The sequence below is a fragment of the Benincasa hispida genome, chromosome 11 (genome assembly GCF_027475165.1).
Source record: "Benincasa hispida cultivar pf3 chromosome 11, pf3_genome.v1.1, whole genome shotgun sequence".
Taxonomy (NCBI): domain Eukaryota; kingdom Viridiplantae; phylum Streptophyta; class Magnoliopsida; order Cucurbitales; family Cucurbitaceae; genus Benincasa; species Benincasa hispida.
This window is the reverse complement of record NC_143488.1, coordinates 47,194,076-47,217,919: the sequence shown is the minus strand read 5'-3', so window position 1 is coordinate 47,217,919 and position 23,844 is coordinate 47,194,076. Positions and strand designations below refer to the sequence as shown.

The following is a 23,844-nucleotide window of genomic DNA, read 5'->3' as shown; positions in this document are numbered from 1 at the left end:
CTTATGTGATACAGTATAAGAAAGGTAAGGAAAATGTAGTTGCTGATTCGTTATCTAGGAGGTATATCTTGCTAAACGCCCTTCACACTAGAATGCTTGGTTTTGAACATATTAAGACATTGTATTCACAAGACACTTATTTTGCACCTATTATTGAAAATCCCAAGCAAAAACGTGTTGCGTCCAATTATATAATGTTTGATGGGTTTCTGTTTAGGAAGAATAAACTTTACATTTCCACTTGTTCTATTCGTGAGCTATTAGTTAAACAAGCTCATGGGGGAGGTTTAATAGGACATTTTGGGGTTACTAAGTCATATGACATGTTTAATGAACATTTTTATTGGCCTAGAATGAGATTTGATATACATAAGAAGTGTAAGAGATGTATTGCATGTAGGGAAGCTAAATCTAAGTCGAAACCACATGGACTCTATTTTCCTTTACCAACCTCTAGTGGACTATGGATAGATATTTCAATGGATTTTGTGTTGGGTTTACCTCGATCTAAGAGAGGGAAGGATACCGTTTTTGTGGTAGTTGACAGATTTAGCAAAATGGCTCATTTCATTTCATGTAATAAATTAATGGTGCAAAACATGTGACTGGCTTATTCTTTAAGGATATGGTTAAATTGCATGACATTCCTAGAAGCATTGTTAGTTATAGAGATGAGAAATTTTTTTAAGTCATTTTTGGAAAGTATTTTAGGGAAAGCTTGGTACTAAGTTAGTTTACTCCACTACATGTCATCCTCAGACTGATGGACAAACTGAGGTAGTCAATAGGACAATGGTGAATACACTTAGAGCTATAATAGATAGAAACACCAAAACTTGAGAGGATTTTCTACCATTTATTGAATTTGCATATAACAGGGTTGTTCATAGTGTCACTAAATGTACACCCTTTGAGATTGTATACGAATTTAACCTTTTTTCACCTATAGATTTGTTGCATTTACCTTCTAATAAGGTTGTAAATTTTCAAGCTGATAAGAAGGCCACCGCCATTCGAGAGCTACATAAAGAGGCTCAATAAAGGATTGAAAAGCAAAATGCCAAGGTAGCAGAGAAGGTTAATCAACATCGAAAGCCTATGATATTTAAGGAGGTAGATTGGGTTTAGGTCCACCTTCGGAAGGAAAGATTTCCACGTCGACGAGATTCTAAGTTAAATCCAATGGGAGATGGACCTTTCCAAGTGATGAAAAAGATCAATGACAATGCTTACCAGATTGATCTTGAACGTAAATATAGTGTAAGTTCTACTTTTAATGTTTCTACTTAACTTCTTTTGATGTAGATAATGAACTTGATCCGACGATGAATCCTTCAAAAAGGGGAGAAGACGATATGAACCAAGATGCTCGTGTGTTACCTCTAGGACCAATCACATGCTCAAAAGCCAAGAAGGTATAGTTAGCATTGAATTCTCATATTTAAGCGGAGGTGAACTAAATTGAGGAAATTCAAGCATCAACATCTTATCAGAAGCTTTATAATTGGTTTCAATTGATGCTATAAGATGAAACCAATTGAAATTTTTAATTTATTTTAATGTGAAAACATACCTTAACTTTTGGGTATTTCCGTTATTGGACCCATATATGTTTTGTTTGGGTTTTTAATTTTTTTTTTTTTTAGTTAGGGGTTGAATGGACTTTTTAAGTCCCTTTAGTTAAGTAGGATGGAAGAAAAATACAGTACATTAGTCTTTTATGTTTGAGTTTTTAGGGTTTTAGTTGGATGAAAATTCTTTGGTAGATGACAAAGTTTCATCGTTAATTTCGCAATTCTTGATTCAAGGTTGCATGCTAAGAAAATTTAGATAAGCTTGACCATCTTGCTTATGGAGTGTTTGAACTTAGAGTAGGGAACTAGTTCTGCTCATCTCTTGGTCTTCAATCAAAAGGTAATCCAAATCTAATCCTTCCCTTTGGGATTGTTATCAAATTGATTAGAGGTTTTAAAATTTGATATTAGGGGTTCAACATTTGGGATCTTAATTTTCAAATTCTAGGGTTTTCATATCAAATTGGTTTATAGTCCTACCAACAAATTGGTTCAAGACTAGGAGGTAGTGTTTAAGAGAACAATTATCTGCTAACCCCGAAATCGGGTAGGAGTGAATTTCATCTTGCAGGACTATGTCCCAATTATCTACCCGGTCTTGCCCCTAAAATATGAGGCTTATTGAGCGGCAATGTTAAGCCACTCTCACCCATGCAGATTAAAGGAAAATCCCGAATAAACAGAAGTCCATAGTTAGCACAGGATTGAGATCGAGTTACCTTAGGTCATCGAGTTGATATAGTCAGTTTTAATAGTAAACGGTCGTTATAAAGAAAAGTGACTATTTCGTGGTCCAGTCTTATGCAAACATCTTTTGCACAAGATGCCCCCACTCGCATGTCTTCACATGAACGATTTTGGGATCACATCGTTTGTATTATATACCAAGTAGGTCACATCCACAGTGTCCCCAATCTTATCCTGATACTTATAGACTGTTTAGGCTATATACTCGAACTTGATCCTTTTTTTATATCTCTACATAAAGTTCAAGTATTCATGCTATAGCCAGAGGTTCGTTAGTTTATTGGATTTAGACTTAAAAAATGCAATTTACACATTCAATAACAAATTTATTGAATAAACTTCTTTTTATTGCAAATAGAATATATTTAAAGATTACAAACTGCGAGTTTTAGGATATACAACCCAACAAATACCGTGTAGTAATTCAATTCCACCATAAAATACAAAAAAAAAAAAAAAAAAAATTAAAAATGAGACTCTAACTTGGCACTCTGTTACCAATTGAAGGACTGTGAGGCCCGATGCGGAAGTGGGAATCGGTCCTAATTTTCAATTTTCACATAAATTAAAATTATAGAAACCTAGTTATGCATTCTAAAGGAGAAAATTTAATTTTACAACATGCTTTTTAAAAGTAGTAGAGAAGGAATTTAGGGATTTCTATACTAACTTTTGAAGACACATAATCTTCACGGACCCTTTCGATTGGTCGCGAACCCTTTTGGATCCCGAACACCCAAAAAACACAGCAACACCAAATCTCAATTTGGTTGGACACCACCAGCAGTGGGACCTCCGTATTCTCCTTAGGGGATGAGAACCACAGGAGTGTGTGGAGCTCTGTATAGATAATTTAGGGAAGAATGAAATATTATGTTTTAGAGAGACGGATGTTCTGAGAGAATTCATTTTAAAGGAAGTACACTATTTGAGATCTCCCTTATGCATTACAAGTCAGGAAGAAGAAGATCCCCTTTAACTTCCTATCTCACAATCAAACGTGAGAAAATCATGGGAGGGAGTTAGTCAACTCCCTTCTTTAATTAAATTCAAAAAAATAATTTAAATAAAAACTAATTTTAAATTTAATAATATAATATAAATCATATAATAACTTACTTATCATATAATATACATTATACTATATGATATACATTATACTATATGTTATGTCGAATATAACATATAACTCATAGTTTATATTATATCAAATAAAACATAACCTATGGTTTGAAATTCTCCCATTAAACCTATGGTATTTAATATGAATCAAATTCATATTAAATTTAACCTATAGTATTTATATGATTCCAGTTCATATAATTAATATTTGAATTATATTCAAATATTTATTTCCTCTCAAATAAACTTTATATTATAATATATCAAATACATTATTCTAATTATATTACATATAATTAGTGTAAATTAATTATATCATATATAATTAATTCCCTTAATTAATTTGAATCATTCAAAGTAAACCAAAATTAATCTGATTCTCAATAATCCCAGTTCAGCTACCGAGGGGACCTTATGGACCTATAGTTTGAAGCTCCAATGGTACTTGAATAATTAATTAAACTCTTTTAATTAAATTACTCAACATTCATTAATTGTCGCTCATTCCACTAAAGACTGACAACTGCACTCTTCGCAATACAGTTATTTCTGTGTCCACTGGATATAACCAATCAACGACGTGATGACCCTTCATAAATTACTTGCAAGTATAGGTGAGCAAAAATTATCATTTTGGCTCTGTAGTTACATCTAACTCCTTAAGTACCAATGATCTCTCCAATAAACAATAGATCATAGTCCAACTATGACCAAACCGTTCTCGAGCCAAGAGAGGGTGTGGCGTCACATTGTTCAAGTCCTAGAATCAGCTCTTAAGAGAGCAATTTATCTACTTACCCCGACATTAGGGGAGGAGTAAATTCTGTCTTGTGTAGTTGTGTTCCCAACTTTCCAATCAGACAAATCTCCAAAATAGTAGGCATATTGAGTCGGCAAACTGACCATCTCACCCATACAAATCAAGTGACTGCCTTCATAGGTAGGAGTTCACAATCCACTCAAGATTTAAATCATGTCACCTATGGTCATCCTGATGAAATGTAAGTCACTACTATTAACGGTGTTATATAATGAGACTATTCGTTTTGTGGTCTGATTTTATACAAATCCTTTTGTATAGAATACCCCACTCACATGTCTCTACATGAATGATTATGATTAGATCATTTGTAGAACTTTACAACAATTGTAACATCTATAAAGCAGATCGTATTTGTAGTATCACAAGGATAAGATACTCAACCTTATTCATCTACTACAAACCGTTCAGGTTATCATTTAAACTCGCTCCACTTGTATGTCTCCACATACATGTTTAAGCTATAGAAGATAACCTTGGATGTTTGTTTATTGGTTTTGTGAATTAATGCTACTAAATGTCAAATAAAATACCTCAGATTTTATTAATAAATAAACTATTTGTACAATACAATTACAAACTACAGAACCCATGAAATTTAGGGCATCAACCCCAACAATTCAAAATAACAAGGTATCAAGATGTCCATACATGCTCACAACAATTAATGGATCGCGACCACCGTCAAGCTAGAAGCAAGTTAGTTGGTCATCTAATTAAGTCCAAGTTCACGAACAGTGGTAGGACGTATAGGCCGAAGGATATCATGCAAGATATGCAGGAGAGATGTTGTGTCAATATTAGTTGTACGAAAGCTTGACGGTCTAGAGAAGAGACGTTAGTAATGGTTCGAGGTAGGTCGGAGGAGACTTTTGGCCAATTACATGCTTATGGGGGTAGCTTTGAAGATAATGAACCCCAGTAGAAGTTAGTCTTCTGTCTCTCATGAAGTTGAATTCATTTCTATATTTTGTCTCAACTTCACAAGACAGACTTACAACATTACGAGACAAATGACAAAGAACTTTCGACTATTTTATAAACTTTCCACTGTTGAGAATACTTCACGAGAAAAATATTCTCAACAACTTCACGAGATATTTGTCTCATGAAGTTCAATACACCCAAAAAAATGCGAAAGCAAACCCAAACAAACATATAACTCTTACCTCATATATTTTATAGGTTTCTTTAATTTCATTAAAATTCAAAGGACGATTAAAAAAAAGAGTTTTGGATTTTTCACTACACATTCCTACCAGAAATCACACAAACTCCCCCTTATAAACAATAGAATCGATACATTTAGAAAGAAAGAAAATTCCTTTTGAGATAGGTCTTTTTTACAGAAATGAATTCAACTTCACGAGAGACAACATACCTTTTGTCAAAATCCGAATCGGGCAAATGGGTAATGGAAGACAAAATATGGGTCTTTTTTTACAAAGGTGGGGAGTCTTTGCGAGAAGAGTCCAACAATGGTGAAGAAAACTCAACAAGGAGACGAATAAAAAACCTTAACTTCCGTGGGAAGATGAAGAGATTTCCACGGGAAGATGAGATTTGATTTAACTTTTTTAAATGACCATTTATTGAAGGGCAAAATTGTCATTTTACGTAATCGACTTCTCCACTAAACTTCTGAAACGTAGGAAAAAGGATTCAAAAAATAGATTTTAAAGATGATGTTCCTTTTGAATGGAGAGAGGGGGGGGGGGGGGGGGGGGGGGGGGGGGGGGGGGGGGGGGGAAGGGTCAAAACCGCTTCAAGGAGTTCCGACTTCAAAATATGAAGATATATTTATCAAAGTCATTTTCTCAAATCACCTCGAGCGTTTAGTATGTAAGAGGATTGGGAAGTATGACAGCAAAGACCTTGCTGTTTCCGAGTAAAATTGTCGAGATAAGTCAATATTTTGATTGCAAGAAAGTTCCTTCTGCTCCAAATGGAATCTTAAGAATAGGATTCCTCAGAAACTTTAAAGACCTGAGTCCCATATTTACATATGGAAGCCCCCTAAACAAGAATAGAATTTGGAACTTAATCCCATATATCATCCATATTTGCATGTCAAAACATCCCAGGAAAAGGAATGAAATTGTGAAACTTAGATCAATAGGACCATAATTGCATTACCGAATGCCCTTTACGACGAACGAACAAGAACAACACTTTCAAAATGCGCCACATAAAAGAGCAGCAACTGATCAATACAATTAAGTACATTTATCATCTTTTTCCCCTTAAAACCCAATAGGTCAATCGAAGTGTAGTAGATCAATAAGAACTTTAACACCATTAATACAAACTGAGTCAGTATAGAAGACTATGCAGTATGCTTGTTGCTGTGCAATCATAATTATCCGATGTCTCCTCACTCTTCTTCCTAGTTTCTTCTATCATCTTGTTTCCAGTGCTGCTCACATTTGGGCATCATTATATTCCAGTGGATCCCCCAGAGGCTGATTCAACTAACAGAAGGAATTTACAGGTCTGTTATTTAGTCAAGCACTCGAGGGAAGTTTGAAGTCCAGCATCTCCCTTATATTTAACCGTATTGAAGGCCCCATCGACGAGCATATGTGAGCGCTTTTCCAGTATACACCTTTTGCACCTGATGGCTTATTGGTTTCTATTGATTTCTGTCAGAGTTAGAAGAAAATGACTTATCAAAAATGAGCGAGACCTATATCTAGAGACTAACAGCTACAGAAGGGAAGAACATACTATGGCAGCAAGCAAGTTTATGAGAAGGTCCTCTTCGCTGAAGTCAGCTTTTCCAAATGGTAAGTGAACTATACCAGTTTTATCTGCTCTGTATTCAACTTTCCCCTGCTTGAATTCTGCTATTGCCTAAAATCAGGGATGCCCGATGGTTCAACTAAAGTCTTACATTTCTTTGTCTAATGAACAGATACGAAATCTGGATGCAATGCAGGTACTGGAAAAAGATCATTGATACCTGAGGCAAATTGGTTGCTACAGTACCGGCTTTTGGATTTGGCATGAGTCCCCGTGGTCCTAGGAGCTTCCCAAGACTAGCAACCTGATATGAGCAGAGAATACTCAAATATGGAAATCAACTATATTGTCTTACTCTTAGTAATACAGGTAATCGACATCAAAGATAAATAGACAAAGGCCAGAAAACACTTTGCATACAGAGACTTGGTCAATCTTAAGAACAGGCTCAAATTTGGCTGCAGCCATAAGGCAAGCACTTTGATCATCAAAATCTAGGAAGTATATCTATGACCAAAAATGGTTCAATAAATCCAGGGTAACTATTAAATTGATATGCATGTCTCCTGTTTTCTTATTTCTTTCTGCCTTACATAAGCAGTATCATCAGTGTAATCCTATCCATCTAATTCATCTTTTAAAAATTTGAAGTTATGCAATTTGTTTAGGAAAACAATTTATATGTTGTGAAGGTTATAAAAATCTCAAAAGATAAATGAAAGAATGATTGAAGTAATGCAGTCTGAGCAATACCTTAGGCATCATGTCTGGAGAAGCAATCAATTTGTCAAAATCCATAAATCCTCCTTTTATCTGCTCTATTAAGTCCTCCCCTCCAACCAAATCAGCTCCAGCATTTTTTGCCTCATCAAATCTCTCACCTGTGTATTACTTTGAACTTTTTAGGATTGAACCCTAAACAGTAAAGTTCTTTTAACAAGCAACTACTGAGGGGACGTTTGAAACAAAGAGTTGAATTGTGTAGCCTAGAGAGTTGTTTAGGCGTGGAATCCATAAGAAGTTAATAAGTCATGAAATTAGTTATGAGGCCAAATAAGGAGTGGACTCCTTGAGCCAAACACTCCCTAAAAAAAGGAATCTAGATGCATCACAACCTACTATTTGGTTCTACCAAGATCAAAGTGCCACAAGACTGAACTTTACCCTATTCTAGATCCATGAACCTCAACTCAAGGGTGCAAACTTCAAATTAGATACAGTCTCTTTCTCTACTAACCAAACTTAGCTTAGAGTTCAATAAGAAGATAACTTCAGAAAATTTCTTGATCGCAATCGAGATAGCTTGTGCTTGTCTAACTATGCTAACTATTTTCAAAACTATTTTTAAGAACAGTGATCAAAGGGGAAAAAAACATAAAACTGTTTCAAACCCAACTCCTAAAGACTAAACTTGGTGGATAGTTTGAGAAAGAGAGTCGCTCAAGTATTAAAAGTAACTACCTTGAGTAAGAACAGCTACTCTTACAGTTTGGCCAGTTCCTTTAGGCAGATTTACCTGCATAAAAGCGTTCAAACAAAATAACCTCATGATATCCATATTATTTATAACTTCCCTTAACAGTAAAGGGATCATAAAACAAAACCCACGGTTGCTCTCAGTTGTTGATCATTGTATTTGGGATCAATATTGAGCCGGAAATGAGCTTCGGCTGTTTCTACAAACTTTGTGCTACCCATTTCCTTGAGCAGAGATATTGCTGTCTTGAGGTCATACTCTTTTTTGTTTTCCCTCAGTTTTTGAATTTCCAAGAATCTCTTAGATCTCCTCTGACATATCACGCAACAAAATTGAATTCAGACATCAATAATGAAATAAGGACATGGAAAGCCAAAGAAAATGAAGCCAATAGTCCACCACAATGATCATTAAACACCCTCCATTTCCAAGCTTGAAAACAAGCTCCTCCAAGCACAACCCACGAAACAGAACACAACCCACAATCCAATCATCAGACCGAAATCAAAAAACAAACCAAAACCTACAAGATTGTGGAACATACTCTATCTCTTTTAAGGGGTAAGGCGGCTTTCCCCTTCTTGGGTTTAGGTGCAGCGACGGTAGGCGTCTCTTCCTCGGCTTCCACCTCAGCGACATTCGCTTCAGCGGCGAGAGCTGCAACGATCACATGGTGCCTGGCTCGTCTCTGAAAATGAAGAAATACCCAATCGGTTGATCTCCTAGGCCAGCCGAGAAAATGAGAAGAAGAGGAGAAGGATTTGATGGTGGAAATTTGGGGTTTGGGCTTGAAAGAGACGATGGAGGAAGCGAGGTCTTGGGGATGTACAGAAGAAGAAGCAGAAGTGAGCATTAGAGAAGAAGGAGAAGTGGAAGTACAGGCTGCCATTGATGGAGAGTGAAGTTGGGAGGTTTGTTCTTCTACCTCATGAAGTTGGGGTTTTGGATTTGGAAATGGAAATGGGTCTCTCTATCCATAGAATGTGGAGATGATAAGAAGTGGAAATGGGGCCTATTTTTGTTTCTTTGGATTGTTGGGATTTTTGTGGTCATTAGTTTTGCCCTTTCTTTTTCTTTTTCTTTTTTATTAAAAAATACCTAAAAATAAAATTAATGGGATTCAAACCTTTAACATTTTTACTAAAATATATGATTAGAATAGCTATACTTAGATTGACAAATTTAGATAAATAAGGATAGATGTTTTAGTGATTAATAAGTCTCGTTCAATTCATTTACCTGGTGTACTAAGCGCATGTTTGGAAATGATTCTTAAATGGTTACAATCATTTTTTTTTCCAATAAATCATTATGAACCATCTTTTTAGTCCTTCCAAATTAAATTCGATGATCTGAATATTATATTTAAAATTATAAATTTTTAATATTAAATTAATTTTAAGTGATTAAAAATGTATTTTATATTGAGTTTAAAAATGAGAAAAGTGATTGTGACGATTTTAAAATTTCTTCCAAACATGGACAAATAAGAAGGGGGAGAATATAAGTGTTTTTGGTTCAATGGTTGCCCACGGATTGAACGATTACATAATAGTAATTAATGACTTTATTTAAGAAATTTTACTTGATTGATGACATCTTTTTTTTATTCTAAGAACAAGAATTTTAATCACTTCTTTTAAATATGTCATTTGTGAGAAACGTAGAGAAGATTTTTGAACAAAAAATATAACATGTTATCTTGAATTTTATTTTGAGGCAATTTTAGTTCATTTTGTCAATTCATTATTTAAAAATAAATTATGTTACTTATTACAAATTTTTATTAAAAATACCATACTGTTTATTTGTATAGAATATTACAATTTAAGAAGATGAAACCTAAAGTCTAAAAGATTTTGCTATGTTCAAATCAGAAGAATAGAATAATACCTAAGTTCTATTGGTCTCATATAAATTTTATTTTATTATAAATTGTGGTGGAAATATAAATTTCAGTCCACGTCATATTGAGTCCCCCCTCGATAATTTAGATTTTTTAGGGAAAATAAGAAATGAAAGTCTCCTTCTCTCAATATCACTTGGATTATTAATTTTAGAAAATTAAAAAATGAAATAAAAACTAATTTATTTTTAGTGCATTGTTTTTTATTGAGAATAAAAATATAGAAAAAAAAAGTCATTATATTTTATGATAAGAGTACTACAAGTAACAAGTGGTGATTATTCCATCCGAATATACACGTGTGTGGCCTCAGTCTCTTGGTGCTGACGTGGAATGCCATCGTGTCGTGCCTCGTTATTTGTTTTCTGTTTTTGCTTTTTTATTTTTATTTTTATTTTTATTTTTCCTTCTTTTTCTTAATAATTTCAAGGAATACAAACCATTAACATTTAGATAATCGTGAAAGAGAAATTTCGATCGACCATGAATGGACACATTAATAATAATAATAATTTATAAGATAAAATATCTTTTTTATTCCTAGATTTTGGGTGTAGTTTCTATTTGATCTTTAGGTTTTCAAATGTTATATATTTAATCCTTAAATTTTGAGTTTTGTTCTAATCTAATCCTTAAGTTTCAAAATGTTAAAATTTCCCTTGAGATTTGGATTTCGTTTTAATTTTGTTTCTAGGTTTCAAGATTTTATATCAATTTTTCATTAAATACTCACTTTTGATCACTGACGTCAATTTCTATTAATTAATTAAAAATAATTATGAAGTAAAATTTTGATTTTAATTTTAAAAGTGATAAAAGATAGTGAAACTTAATTAATTGTAATTGTTTTAATGATTTTTAATTTATTAATATAAATTAATACTAAAGACGAAAAAATGAATATTTAGTTAATAATCAAGTTTAAAAGTGTAAATCTTGAAACAAATAAACCAAATTAAAGCAAAACTCAAATGTCAATGGTAAAATTATAACATTTTGAAACTTAAGGATTATGTTGAAACTAAACTCAAAACTTAAGGACTAAATGTGCAACATTTTGAAACTTAAAGAGCTAAATAGAAACTATATGCAAAACTTAGGGACCAAGAAGATTTTTTTTCTCAATTTATAAATTAGTTCTTGTATTAAATTAAAAGATAGAAAATTTTGAAAAATCAAATAATATCACTTATGCTCATATTGTTCGGTTGATATAGCATTAATCCATTAGGGGATATAAGCTATAGCCCCAGTTAGTGGCATTTCAACTCGAAACTAATTTAATTTGGGAGCAATTAGAAAAATAGCTAAATTGTTATAAAATTGATGAGCATGACGAGAATACGGATATAGAAAAAAATATAATATAATAATATAAAATATATAAAATAAAATAACTAAAAACATCAAATAACTAAAATTATAAAATCGAATCATATGAAAATTAGTAGAATTCTCACCAATGTATGTGTGATTTTAAGATCTACCAAATGCCAATATTTATAGGCAAAGTGGCAAGTACGATGTGGACTTACGTGGACACGATGAATAATTACAAGGCACATGGACAACATGAAGGGTGACACATGGCTTTTGGGACACTAAGCAATTGACATCTATTTATTATTATAATATTCATAATATTCTCTCTTAGATGCTCATATATATATATATATGAAATATGCCTCATTAAAACCTTACTAGGAAAAATCTAATGGGAAAAAACCGTAGCGAATGAAAAATAATACATATTTCATAAAATATATACTCCTAAAATAATATAATATATTTCTCTCTCTTGTGAAAACATCACTTAAGATCTCTGAGTCGCCGCATTCCAATACTGTGCACCAATTTTTCAAAAGTTATGGTTGGTAATGCCTTTATAAATAAGTCTGCTAGGTTATCCTTCAAACAAATTTGTTGTAAAGTGATGTTATCATTTTCTTCATGAGTGTAGAAAAGCTTCGATGAAATATGTTTTATTTTATCTCCTTTAATATTCTCTTTTGATTTGGGTTATGCAAGCTGTGTTGACTTCTTATAATATTGTTGGAAAACTTTTATTAGAAGGCAAGCCACAAGTTTCACGAATGTGCTGAGTCATTGACCTTAGTCATACACATTCTCGATTAGCCTCATGCATTGCAATAATTTCAGCATGATTTGAGGAAGTGACCATTATGGTCTGTTTCACCGATCTCCATGATATAGCAGTTCCTCCACATGTGAACAGATAACTTGTTTGAGATCTAGTTTTGTGTAGATCAGATAAATATCCAAAATCTACAAAACCAACTAGATCAAAATTTGATTTATTTGAATAAAAAAAAACTCATATCGATTATTCCTCGGAGATAACGAGGTATATGCTTAATTCTGTTCCAATGTCTTTTTGTTGGAAAAGAATTATATCGTGCTAATAAGTTTACTGAAAATACAATATATGGTCTTGTATTATTAACAAGATACATAAGTGCACTAATTGCACTAATATATGGTACTTCATGACCAAGAAGTTCTTCATTATTTTCTTGAGGTCGAAATATATATTTCTTTGTATCAAATGAACGGACTTCCATTGGAATATTTAGTGAATGTGCTTTGTCCATATAAAATCTTTAAAAAATTGTCCTGTATAAGTTGACTAATGAATAAATATTTCATCTGCTAAATGCTCAATTTGCAAATCAAACCAAAAAAATTTTTCTCTGACATCTTTCATCTCAATTTTTTTAAAAAGATATTCTATTAACTTTGAAAGCTCTTCAAGAGTTCCGATTATATTCAAGTCATCAACATATATAGTTATAATAGTAAATCTTGATTGTGATTTCTTTATAAAAACAAACGGACATATTGGATTGTTTTGATGTCCTGCTTTCAATAAATATCCACTCAGGTGATTGTACCACATCCGTCCTAATTATTTCAATCCATATAATGATCTCTGTAATTCTATTGAATACCATTCCTGGGAATTTGATGTATATGTTTCAGGTATGTTAAATTCTTCTGGGATTCTCATATAAATATCAATATCAAGAGATCCATATAAATATGTTATGACTACATCCATAAGATGCATATCTAGACTTTTATACACAGTCAAGCCAATTAAATATATTAATGTAATTGCATTCACCACTGAAGAATACATCTTCTCAAAATCAATACCAGGTCTTTGTGAAAAACCTTGTGCAACTAGTCTTGCTTTATATCTTGTGACCTCATTATTTTCATTTCTTTTCCTCATAAATACCCATTTGTATCCCACAGGTTTAACACCTTTTGGTGTTCAAACTACTAGTCCAAAAATCTGATGTTGTTTTGAAAGTGAGTTTAATTCTACCTTGGTTGCTTCTTTCCGCTGAAACCAATCAATGTCGACATTCTTCAACAGATTTTGGTTCAGGATCCTAATTTTCAGATATAATATCAAGAGCAACATTATACGCAAATGTTGTCAATAATTAATTTAGTTCAATTCCATCTTTTTCCTGATAGACATAATTTATTGAAATCTCATTATTATCTTTAGGTATTTCACCTTCATCACTAGTCATGTCGATTATTTCTTTATGGGTATTTACATCCCCAACCAAGTATTTTTCACTATTAATTATTTTTCGTTATAAGGATGTTTATCTTTGGATCCCACTGGTCTACTACGTTTCTAGCGTATTCCAGACTCATTAGTGACAACTTGTTGTTTTGGGATATTAATTTTTATGGAACATTTGCAGCTAGTATATGTGACTTAGTTACTTTCTTTGCATCTATAAATGCATCTGGTAATTGATTTGCCATATTTTGCAAATGAAGTATTTTATGAACTTCAAGTTCATATTGATCTGTACGGGGATCTAAATGAGACAATAACGATGCATTCCATGTAATTTATTTTTCCAATTTCTTAATTCCTCCCCCTAATGTTAGAAAATTTATCTCATTAAAATGACAATCAGCATATAGTAAATCACCCGTTAGGGGTTCAAGATATTTAATAATTTATGGGGAATCATATCCAACATATATTCCTAACCTCATTTGAGGACCCATCTTAGTGTGTTGTGGTGGAGCAATTGAAACATATACTGCAGACCTACAGACCCAAAAATTCTCAGATAGAAAATATTTGGCTCATGACCATAAGCTAATTATAATGGCGAGTACTTATCCTAAGCTACTGGTCTAATGCGTACAAGTGATGCTGCATGCAAAATAACATGTCCCCATACAGATGAAGGAAGCTTAGCTCTCATAAATAATGGTCTTACAATTAATTGCAAACGTTTTATAAATGCTTCTGCTAAATCATTTTGTGTATGAATATGAGCTACAAAATGTTCAATATTTATCCCAATTGACATACAATAATTATCAAAAACTTGGGATGTAAATTCACTAGCTTATCAAGACGAATAGTCTTAATTGTATAATCAGGAAATTATGCTCTTAACTTAATTATTTGAGCAAGTAATCTTGGAAATGCAAAATTTCGACTTGATAATAAGCACATATGTGACCATGTACTGGATGCATCTATTAATACTATAAAATATCTAAATGGTTCACTTGATAGGAATCCATTAGATTGGAGAATCTTCTGGTTCTTCGATGAGTGTCCATTTGAATTCTCAGTAATTTTTCTCATCATTATAGATCCTGGGTGACCCAATCGGTCATACTAAATTGTAAATATATCTGGATTCATGAACTTCAGGTTAATTGTTTATGTATCAATTACTCGTTTATGAGTATAATATAATCTAGAAGATAAAGCATACAACTCTTCCAATATACGTTTTTCATTTGAGACAGTGGATATGATATATAGATATTCCACATTATTCTTACTATCAATCTCAATATGATAACCATTGCTACGTATCTCTTTAAAACTTAAAAGATTTCTCTTTGATTTATTAGAGAACAGTTGATTATCAATTATAAATTTTGCTCTTTTAGGCAAAATAATATTTGCTTTTCCAAAACCTTCAATCAAGTTTGCAGAACCTGATATTGTATTTACTTTTGCTTCCAACGTTCTCAATTTGGAAAAATATTTTTTATTTGTAAGTATTGTATGTGTAGTCGCACTGTCTGTCAAACATAGATCTGAAAGAAATATCGCTTAGTAAAACTCTTTTACTTGATAGCTTTCTTTGTGAGAATTTTTCGAATGAAGCAACTCCCAATTTTGGAAAACAATTTTCCTTTTATCTCACAATTACCATAAAACTTCCAATAACCTCCCACTCAATCGGTTTTTAGAGAAAAGGAATTAATTATCATATAATTAATATATTATAAATAAATATGATAACCAATTTATCATATTATATTTATAACCTATAGTTTTAATATTTCATCATATAAAACATACAAACCATAGTTCTTTTTCTATTTTATAGTACTTAATATAAATTGTATTTATATTAACTCCTCAAATTAATGTATCTCATACATCACACCAATTATATCACATATAATTGAATTTCCTCTTGTTAATTTGAACACTTCAAACTAACCCCAAAATTTGATTCTCAACTTGAATCCATTAAGCTACCAAGGGGACCTTATGGACTTGTAGCTTAAAGCTTCAACGATACGTGAATAACTGACTAAACTCTTTAGTCACGAGATCCACCATCCGTAAACTGTCGAGCACTCCACTAAAAACTGGCAGCTGCACTCTTCTCACTACAGATATATTTATGTGTCCATGTAACCAATCAACAATGTGATAACCCTTCACAAATCACTCGTAAGTACATTTGGGCCAATTTACTGTTTTGCCCCCGTGATTACATCTAACTCCTTAAGTACAACTGATTTCTCTAGTGAACAATAAGTCATAGTCCTACTATGACCGAATCCTCTCTTCCAAAGAAAGGGTGTGACCACTATGTTCAAGACCTAGAATCAACTCTTAAGGGAGCAGTTTATCTACTTATCACTGCTTCAAGGAAGGAGTGAATTTCCTCTTGTGTAACTGAGTTCCCAGCTCCCCAATCAGACAAATCCCTAAAAAGATAGGCTTGTTGAGTTGGCAATCTGGCCACTCTCACCCATACTAATCAAAGGACCACCCTCATAGGCAAGAGCTCCCAAAACAATCAGGATTAAGGTCATGTCACCTATGGTCATTTTAGTGAAATGTAAGTCTCAATTATCAACGGCGTTATATAAAGAAATTAATCATCTCGTGGTTTGGTCTTATACAAACTCTCTGTATAGGATACCCCTGCTCGCATGTCTCCATGTGAATAGTCAGGATCAGGTCATTTGTAGCACATTACAACACTTGCAACTATTTACAAAGCGTGTCGTATCCGTAGTGTCACAAGGATAAGGTCTCTCTCCTTTATCCTTATACTACAGACCAATTAAGTTATTACTTAAGGCATGATCCACTTGTATGTCTCACATACATGCTTAAGTTTACATGAAATAACCACGGATCTTAGATTATTGGATATGAGTAAATGCAAATAAAATAACATTTATTTTATTAATAACAATATGTACAAATTATTTACAAACTACGAGACTCCGGGAGAATTAGAACGTCAATTCTAACAAGATATTCTTTGCTCATTTTTTAAACATCCAACATATGAAAATGATCTATGTTTCTTCATTAAAAGAAAATAATTATAATAAGAAAAATAACACTTAAAACAAACATGAAGATATATTAAAAAAAGAACATTAAATTTAGATATTCTCAAAATCAAAAGAAACACTTGATGTTCCATCAACTACGCGAATCTTCTCTTCAGAAGATTCAAAGAAGTCTGTTACATCCAAACTTGTCATATGAGATGGGTCAAATATATTATTATCCTAGTATGCAAAATTTGCTTCCACATTTTTCCACTTTTCCTTCAAGGAGACTTGATAGAGGTCAACCAAGTGTTTTAACGTACAAAAGATACATGACCAATGCCCAGTCATTCCGTATAAGAAGCATTTATTTGCAACACTCTTTGAACTTTTATCTTGTGGAGCTTTTCCTTTGTGATAATCATTTTGTGTGGTTCTTTTGAAATATAAATGATTAGAATGACCACCACGAAAATAATAATTATTTCTTCCTCTATCACAGTTATGACGTTGATCACGACTACGACCACGATTATTAACATTCACAACATTCACTTCAGGAAATGGTGTTGTTCTAGTTGGTCGAGATTCCTGGTTCTTCATCGATAACTCATTATTTTATTCAGCCACGAGAAGAAATGAAATTAATTCAGAATATTGTTTAAAACCTTTCTCTCGATATTGCTGCTGTAGAAGCATATTCGAGACATGAAATGTAGAAAATGTCTTCCCTAACATATCGCCATCAATAATTTTCTCTCTGCATAACAACAAGTTCGAATTGATTTTAAATAATACGGAGTTATAATCACTTACTGATTTGAAATCTTGTAGCTTCAAGTGCATCCACTCATAACGAGCTTTAAGAAAAATAACTGTTTTTTTATGATCATACCTCTCTTTCAAATTTTTCTACAAGATACAGGGATCTTTTATTGCATGATACTACATTTTCAATCCCTCATGGAGAGATGACGACGGAAAATCATAGTTTTTGTTTTGTCCTGACTGGATGTCATATTTCATTTTTTAATAGTCTACCCAAGATTCATAACATCCAGGTGGATTTCGGCATCAAGTACCCATGACAAATAATTATTGTCGTTAATGTCAAAAGGGCGAAAAATTCTAATTTTGTAAGATTTGTCATGGCAGCACTATCATAAAATATTGTACTTATGTTAGAAATTTAATAGATATTGAATATGCAAAATAACATTAAATTTATTAATTGTAACAAAGAGGGAAAATCCGACATATCTTTAGGACCTACCTTTAACAGAGAAAACAACAGGAGCTCGTGCTGATAGCGTGTTGTGAAATTGAGGAGCACAACGAGAACACGGATATAGAGAAAATATTATATAATAATATAAAATATATAAAATATACATAAAATAAAATAACTAAAATTATAAAATTGGATAATATGAAAATTAGTGAAATTTTGAAGTGGAATTTTCATGTGATTTTAAGATCCACTAAATATCACTATTTATAGGCAAAGTGGCAAGTAGGATGTGAATTTACATGGACACCAAGCATGAATAATTACAAGGCACATGAACAATATGAAGGGTAACACATGACGTTTGGAACATTAAGTAGTGAGTATCTATTTATTATTATAATATTCATAATATAAATCAAACTATTTCCACTTGAGAAATAGGTAACTCTGACTTTTTTTTTTTTTTTTTTGGGAGAAATAGCTAAACACAATTTTCAATCGAATATCTAAATCCCATGCTGACGAAAATATCCTAGCAAGATATAGATTATAAGGATGTGAGATATGACAATTATATCTAAAATAAACGTAACAACCAATAAAATCTAAAACTTAATTTAAACCTTGTTTCCAAATGTTTTACAAAAATAAAAATCTTAGTATTAACTATGACTCACTTCATGAAATTACAAGTTGAAACACTAATTATAAAATTGGCAAATTGAAACACTAAAATTATACAGATAAGACACCGATACTTATTATATGACCTAGGATTAATGTACAATAGAATTACACCTTGATAAGTTACGATTTGTATATGTATATAGAGAAAGAGAGAGCTAAATAAGTTAGGAACCGAAAAGGTAGTATTTGCATCCTTATTTAGTAGAGATAAGGGTTATGAAAAGGAAAAAAAAAAAAAAAAACCTGAACCTATCATCGCAATCAAGCTTATGTGAAGTGCCAATGACAAATATAGTATATACCAATAAATATATGATTCAACAATATATACACGTGTTAATTGTTGTATATATATAAGTAAAATACCTTGATTTTCTTTTCAATCAATCTTCTATAAAATTAGGGGTATTCAAATAATTTGACAACCCGAACAATCTGGACTATCTAACCAAAAAGTATAAGGGTTGGATGGGTTATAGGTTGGTTAAAAAAAATTGGATTGACCCAATCCAACCCGAATTATATATATATATATTCCTCCTTGTTTAAAGTTTGATTACTTTGTATTGATTAATTTGTGAATATTTAATATTTTTTTATTAAAATTGTTATGATATTTGTCTTTATTAAATGTTTACAATAAATATCATAGATATTTGATATTTAGTATTTTAATTTTATGAGCTTTTAGTTATTAGTCGTGTGTTGTATTTAAATTTCATAGTCCGACAACCTAATCCAATCCAACCAGAATTTTTAAGGGGTTGAGTTGGTTGGAAACTTTATTTGGATCATTCGGGTTATCAATTAAATCAACCCGAATTTTTGTATTGGTCCAAAAAAGTACCCTCAACCCAACCCAACCCATGTACACCCCTATATAAAATATCTTGTATATACAAAAGAGATCATAGATAAACACTGAAATTGTATAGATCAAATATTAACATTGATTATATGACATACCTAGATAAGTAAAATGATGTCTATATGTCGAGAATATGCCTAATAATTAGTATATATTAGGAAATACATTCATTTATAAAAACTTTAGATAAGAAGTACATATTCACTACTTCAGAAGAAAAAAAAAGTAGTACATATTTGGAAGCAAATTAACATATCTTTAGAGCTCTTAAAGCTTTATCAAACTCTAAACAATAACTTCAATGCTTTCAACTTCTTTATTTGGACCTTTGATTGAGCTTTCAACTTTGAAACCCTACTCCCTTTTACTTTCTTTTTCAGTCTTCATCTTCAATGGAAAATAAACCTTCATTTTTCTTTATATTATCTCCATCTTCCTCTTCTTGTGTAATAGATTCGAGGACGACGACACATTACTCCCATTTTTTGGCACAACCTCTAGAATCTCATCAATGGCCACAATTACATTACTCACAATCTATCAACTTCTATCGAAATCTTCATCTCTTGAAAATAACTCTTTTCGGTATGTTCATTTCAATTCTCATGCTTCAAATTCAATGACATCAGAATCTTATTTTTATAAAAGTACTTCTCCAAGTACTCGTGAACAACTTAGACAATCATTGACAAAAGATTCATTTTACGAATCACACAGCTTCATTTAGCTTCAAATGGGCGCTAAATGGATCTAAGTTTCCAACAATTTTCTTCCATCCTAAAATGAAATCGATGGGCATGAAAAAAAAAACTATATGTTTGACCATATTATAAACGATAAAATGAAGAAAATAAAAAGAAGATCAATATTTAGTAATTGAATGTATTTTAAGCTAACCACTAATCTAAGAGTTTATTTATATTAATTTTTGTCTATTCAATTGAATGGTGCCTTGATTCTTGGATAGATAATTGTTCTTGTTATTATTTTTTAATATGTTATGGGATTTCAATTTACCTTATATGTATATAAAGGGTAAAATAGGAACTCTCCCTCCCCAACTTCCCCTACTAAAAAGGTGGTTGCTATGTATCCAAATAGTAAACATGGTTAGTTATTTTTCATCATACCAATCCTTAATTAGTTAAAGAAAATCAACAAGCCAACAAGTTGTTCCAAGTAGATCAACAAGTCCAAATATCAAACTTTATATTGTGGAGAAAAAAAAAAAGATTATAAATAATTAAAAAATTTATAACATTTATTAAAAATCAATAAAATCCAGTTAATTTTCACAAAATTACTTTTTTTTTTTTTAATCTCATGGTAAACAATAGCTTTTGAGAATAATATTGACACCAAAGTACCTAAGAAAAATCAAAATTATCATTAAAATGAATACTAACTCATTAAAACAAACTAAAGTCATGTTTGGTATCTATTTGGTTTTTTTTTTATTTATAAAAAAATAAATTTATTTTCTCTTAATTTCTTACAATAATTTAATTTGCATCTTTCGTAAGTGAAAAAGTTGAATCCTTAGTCAAATTTCAAAACCAAAAACAACTTTTCTGGATTTTCAAAACTTGATTTGATTTTTAGACTTAATTTTTAAAAACTAAAAATAAAAAACCAAATAATTATCAAAAGCTTTATCAAAACTTGCGTGTATTGCATAACATCAAAAACTTATAAAACATGAGAACTAAATTTAACAAGCTAATTTTCAATACTAAATTAACGTACCATCAAATCCTTAACTTATCAAAAACATTTAAACATAACAACTTAGTGTGTGTTTGGCTTTTCAAATGTTTAATTTTGAAAATAAGTCACTTTAAAAAAATTGAAGTGTTTGACAATCCCACCAACTAGTTTTTGAAACAATTTCAAATTGTATTTTAAATAGTTTTTATCAAAAGAGTTTGAATAAAAATGATTTTTTTAAAAAAATATTTTTTGGCCCTAAATTTAACTAAAATTTTAAAAAATTATAAATGTGTTATGATCTAAATGGTCATGTTTTGTATCCATTTGGTTTTTGAAAATTAAACTTATTTCTTTTCATTTTTTTTTACCATGGTTTGTATATTTCATAAGTAAAATAGTTGAATTCTTAGCCAAATTCGAAGGAAAAAACAAGTTTTAAGAAGTATTTTTTTTAAGTTTTTAAAATTTGGCTTGATTTTTAAAAACATTGATAAAAAATAGATAACAAATCAATAATTTAGAAGTGGAAGAGGTTTTCATGGGTTTAATTTCCAAAAACTAAAAACTAAAAACCAAACATTAAGGCCCGTTTGCTAACCATTTTGTTTTTGTTTTTGTTTTTGAAAATTAATCTTATGGACACTACTTTAACCTTCAAATTTTTTCCTTTGTTATATACTTTTCACAAATAGTTTAAAAAACTAAGCTAAATTTTGAGAATTAAAAAAAGTAGCTTGATGCGTGGCCACCTCTATTGGTTTTCCAGCGGAGTTCCAGAACTCGATGCATGGCCACCTCTATTGAAAGGCTGTTGATGCGTTTGCTGAAAGACAGGCGGCGGTCCATTCCTTTGTTGATGGCTCGCACCTGGGTGGTGCTCTTGCTGATTTCCTCTTGTCCAAGAAAAATTCGGATGGTTTCTCCATCCAAGATTATAAGTATTAGAAAATGGGTTATTCTTGATGAAACATACTGACTGACGGTTTTGAGGACACTCAGCATATGAGTGAAAATCTCCGCATCCCACACAGGTTACCATGGGTTGCCCAAACGCTTCCACTTTATTAACCTTTTGCTAGTTTGGTGCGTTACCTAGCGTTATGTTCTGTAGAAGGCTGGTCATGGTAGCCACTTGAGCGAAGAGCGTGGCTATCGCGTTGGCATCAATAGAGTTAATGTTCTGAGATCTTCTTCTCTTGTCATTTCTTCCATCACATGTGTCATCTACCCACTCCATATTATGTTTGGCAATGCGGTTTAATATTTCTTTAGCTTCAGTATAGGATTTGTCTATCAGTCCTCTGGCTGTTGCTGCGTCTGCTGCCATCTGTGATGCCCTGTTTAGTCCGCCATAAAACGTCTCCATCTGAATAATCAAAGGTAGTCTGTGGTTCGGGCAGTTCTTGACCAAGCCCTTGAAACACTCCCATGCAGCGCTCAAGGTCTCAGTGTCTTCCTGTTCAAAGTTCATGATTTCCTGATGCCTCCTCGCGTTGGCGGTAGGTGGGAAGTATTTCTGCATAAACTTTTCTACCAACTTTTCCTATGTGGTGATTTTCCCAGGCTCTAATGAACTCACCCATTGCTTTGCGTCGTCTTGCAAATAATAGGGAAACAAGGAGAGCCTGATTGCCTCTTGTGTGATTCCAGGAATCACAAAGGAATTGCACGTTTCCAAGAAACGCTTCATATGAGCATGAGGATCTTCGCCACGGCTACCCCCAAATTGTCCAGCAGTCTGGAGCATTTGGAGCATAATAGATTTCATTTCAAACCTGGTTCCATCAGGCGTCGGATATATGATTCCTTGAGAGAAATCATATAGCACGGGGGACGCTTATTCTCTCATAGGATGCGTGCTATTGTTTGCCATCAAGATTGCGTTTCCTGCGGCACTTGTCTAATGCATTATTGTCAGTTTTTGTGTTGAAATTTTGTAAAGTAGTGCGTTAGCGTCGCGATTTTTAGTGATAAACTTCTTTTACATGAAATTGCTATTGTTTAAGTAAATCCATGCGTCTCTATTAAAAATGAGGAGAGTTTATCATAAAAAAGTTAATTGTTCTACTTAAGAGCAAAGATAACTTGTATTTTTTACAAGTTATCAACCACCCCCAAATTTGAACAATGCTTGTCCTCAAGCATTCTAAAATAATTCTTTGCTATCTCCTCAGCCTTAGATGTGCAAATTTCACCTCTCATCATATTAGTTTCAAAGCTGAAATAAGAGTTGGAAAGATATAATTTAGATTGGCACTTTTCTTAAAAGGACTAATATTTAGTTTCCGATGCGGTAGGCTTCTCATCGCAACTCCTTTCATTTCTCAAAAAATTTCAATCTTTTCTAA

General features: G+C 32.2%; 1 protein-coding gene across 1 annotated transcript; it reads right to left on the bottom strand.

Moving 5' to 3' along the window:
- Positions 1-6,361: 6,361 nt before the first annotated feature.
- On the bottom strand, positions 6,362-9,505 carry LOC120091867 (large ribosomal subunit protein uL1c-like). The gene is made up of 7 exons (XM_039050017.2): positions 9,027-9,505; positions 8,614-8,793; positions 8,467-8,521; positions 7,759-7,886; positions 7,226-7,309; positions 6,991-7,116; positions 6,362-6,905 (listed from the first exon to the last, which is right to left on the bottom strand). Exons 1-7 carry the CDS (start codon positions 9,369-9,371, stop codon positions 6,768-6,770), a joined length of 1,056 nt encoding a protein of 351 aa, XP_038905945.1. The 5' UTR covers positions 9,372-9,505; the 3' UTR covers positions 6,362-6,767.
- Between the last annotated feature and the right edge of the window lie 14,339 nt (positions 9,506-23,844).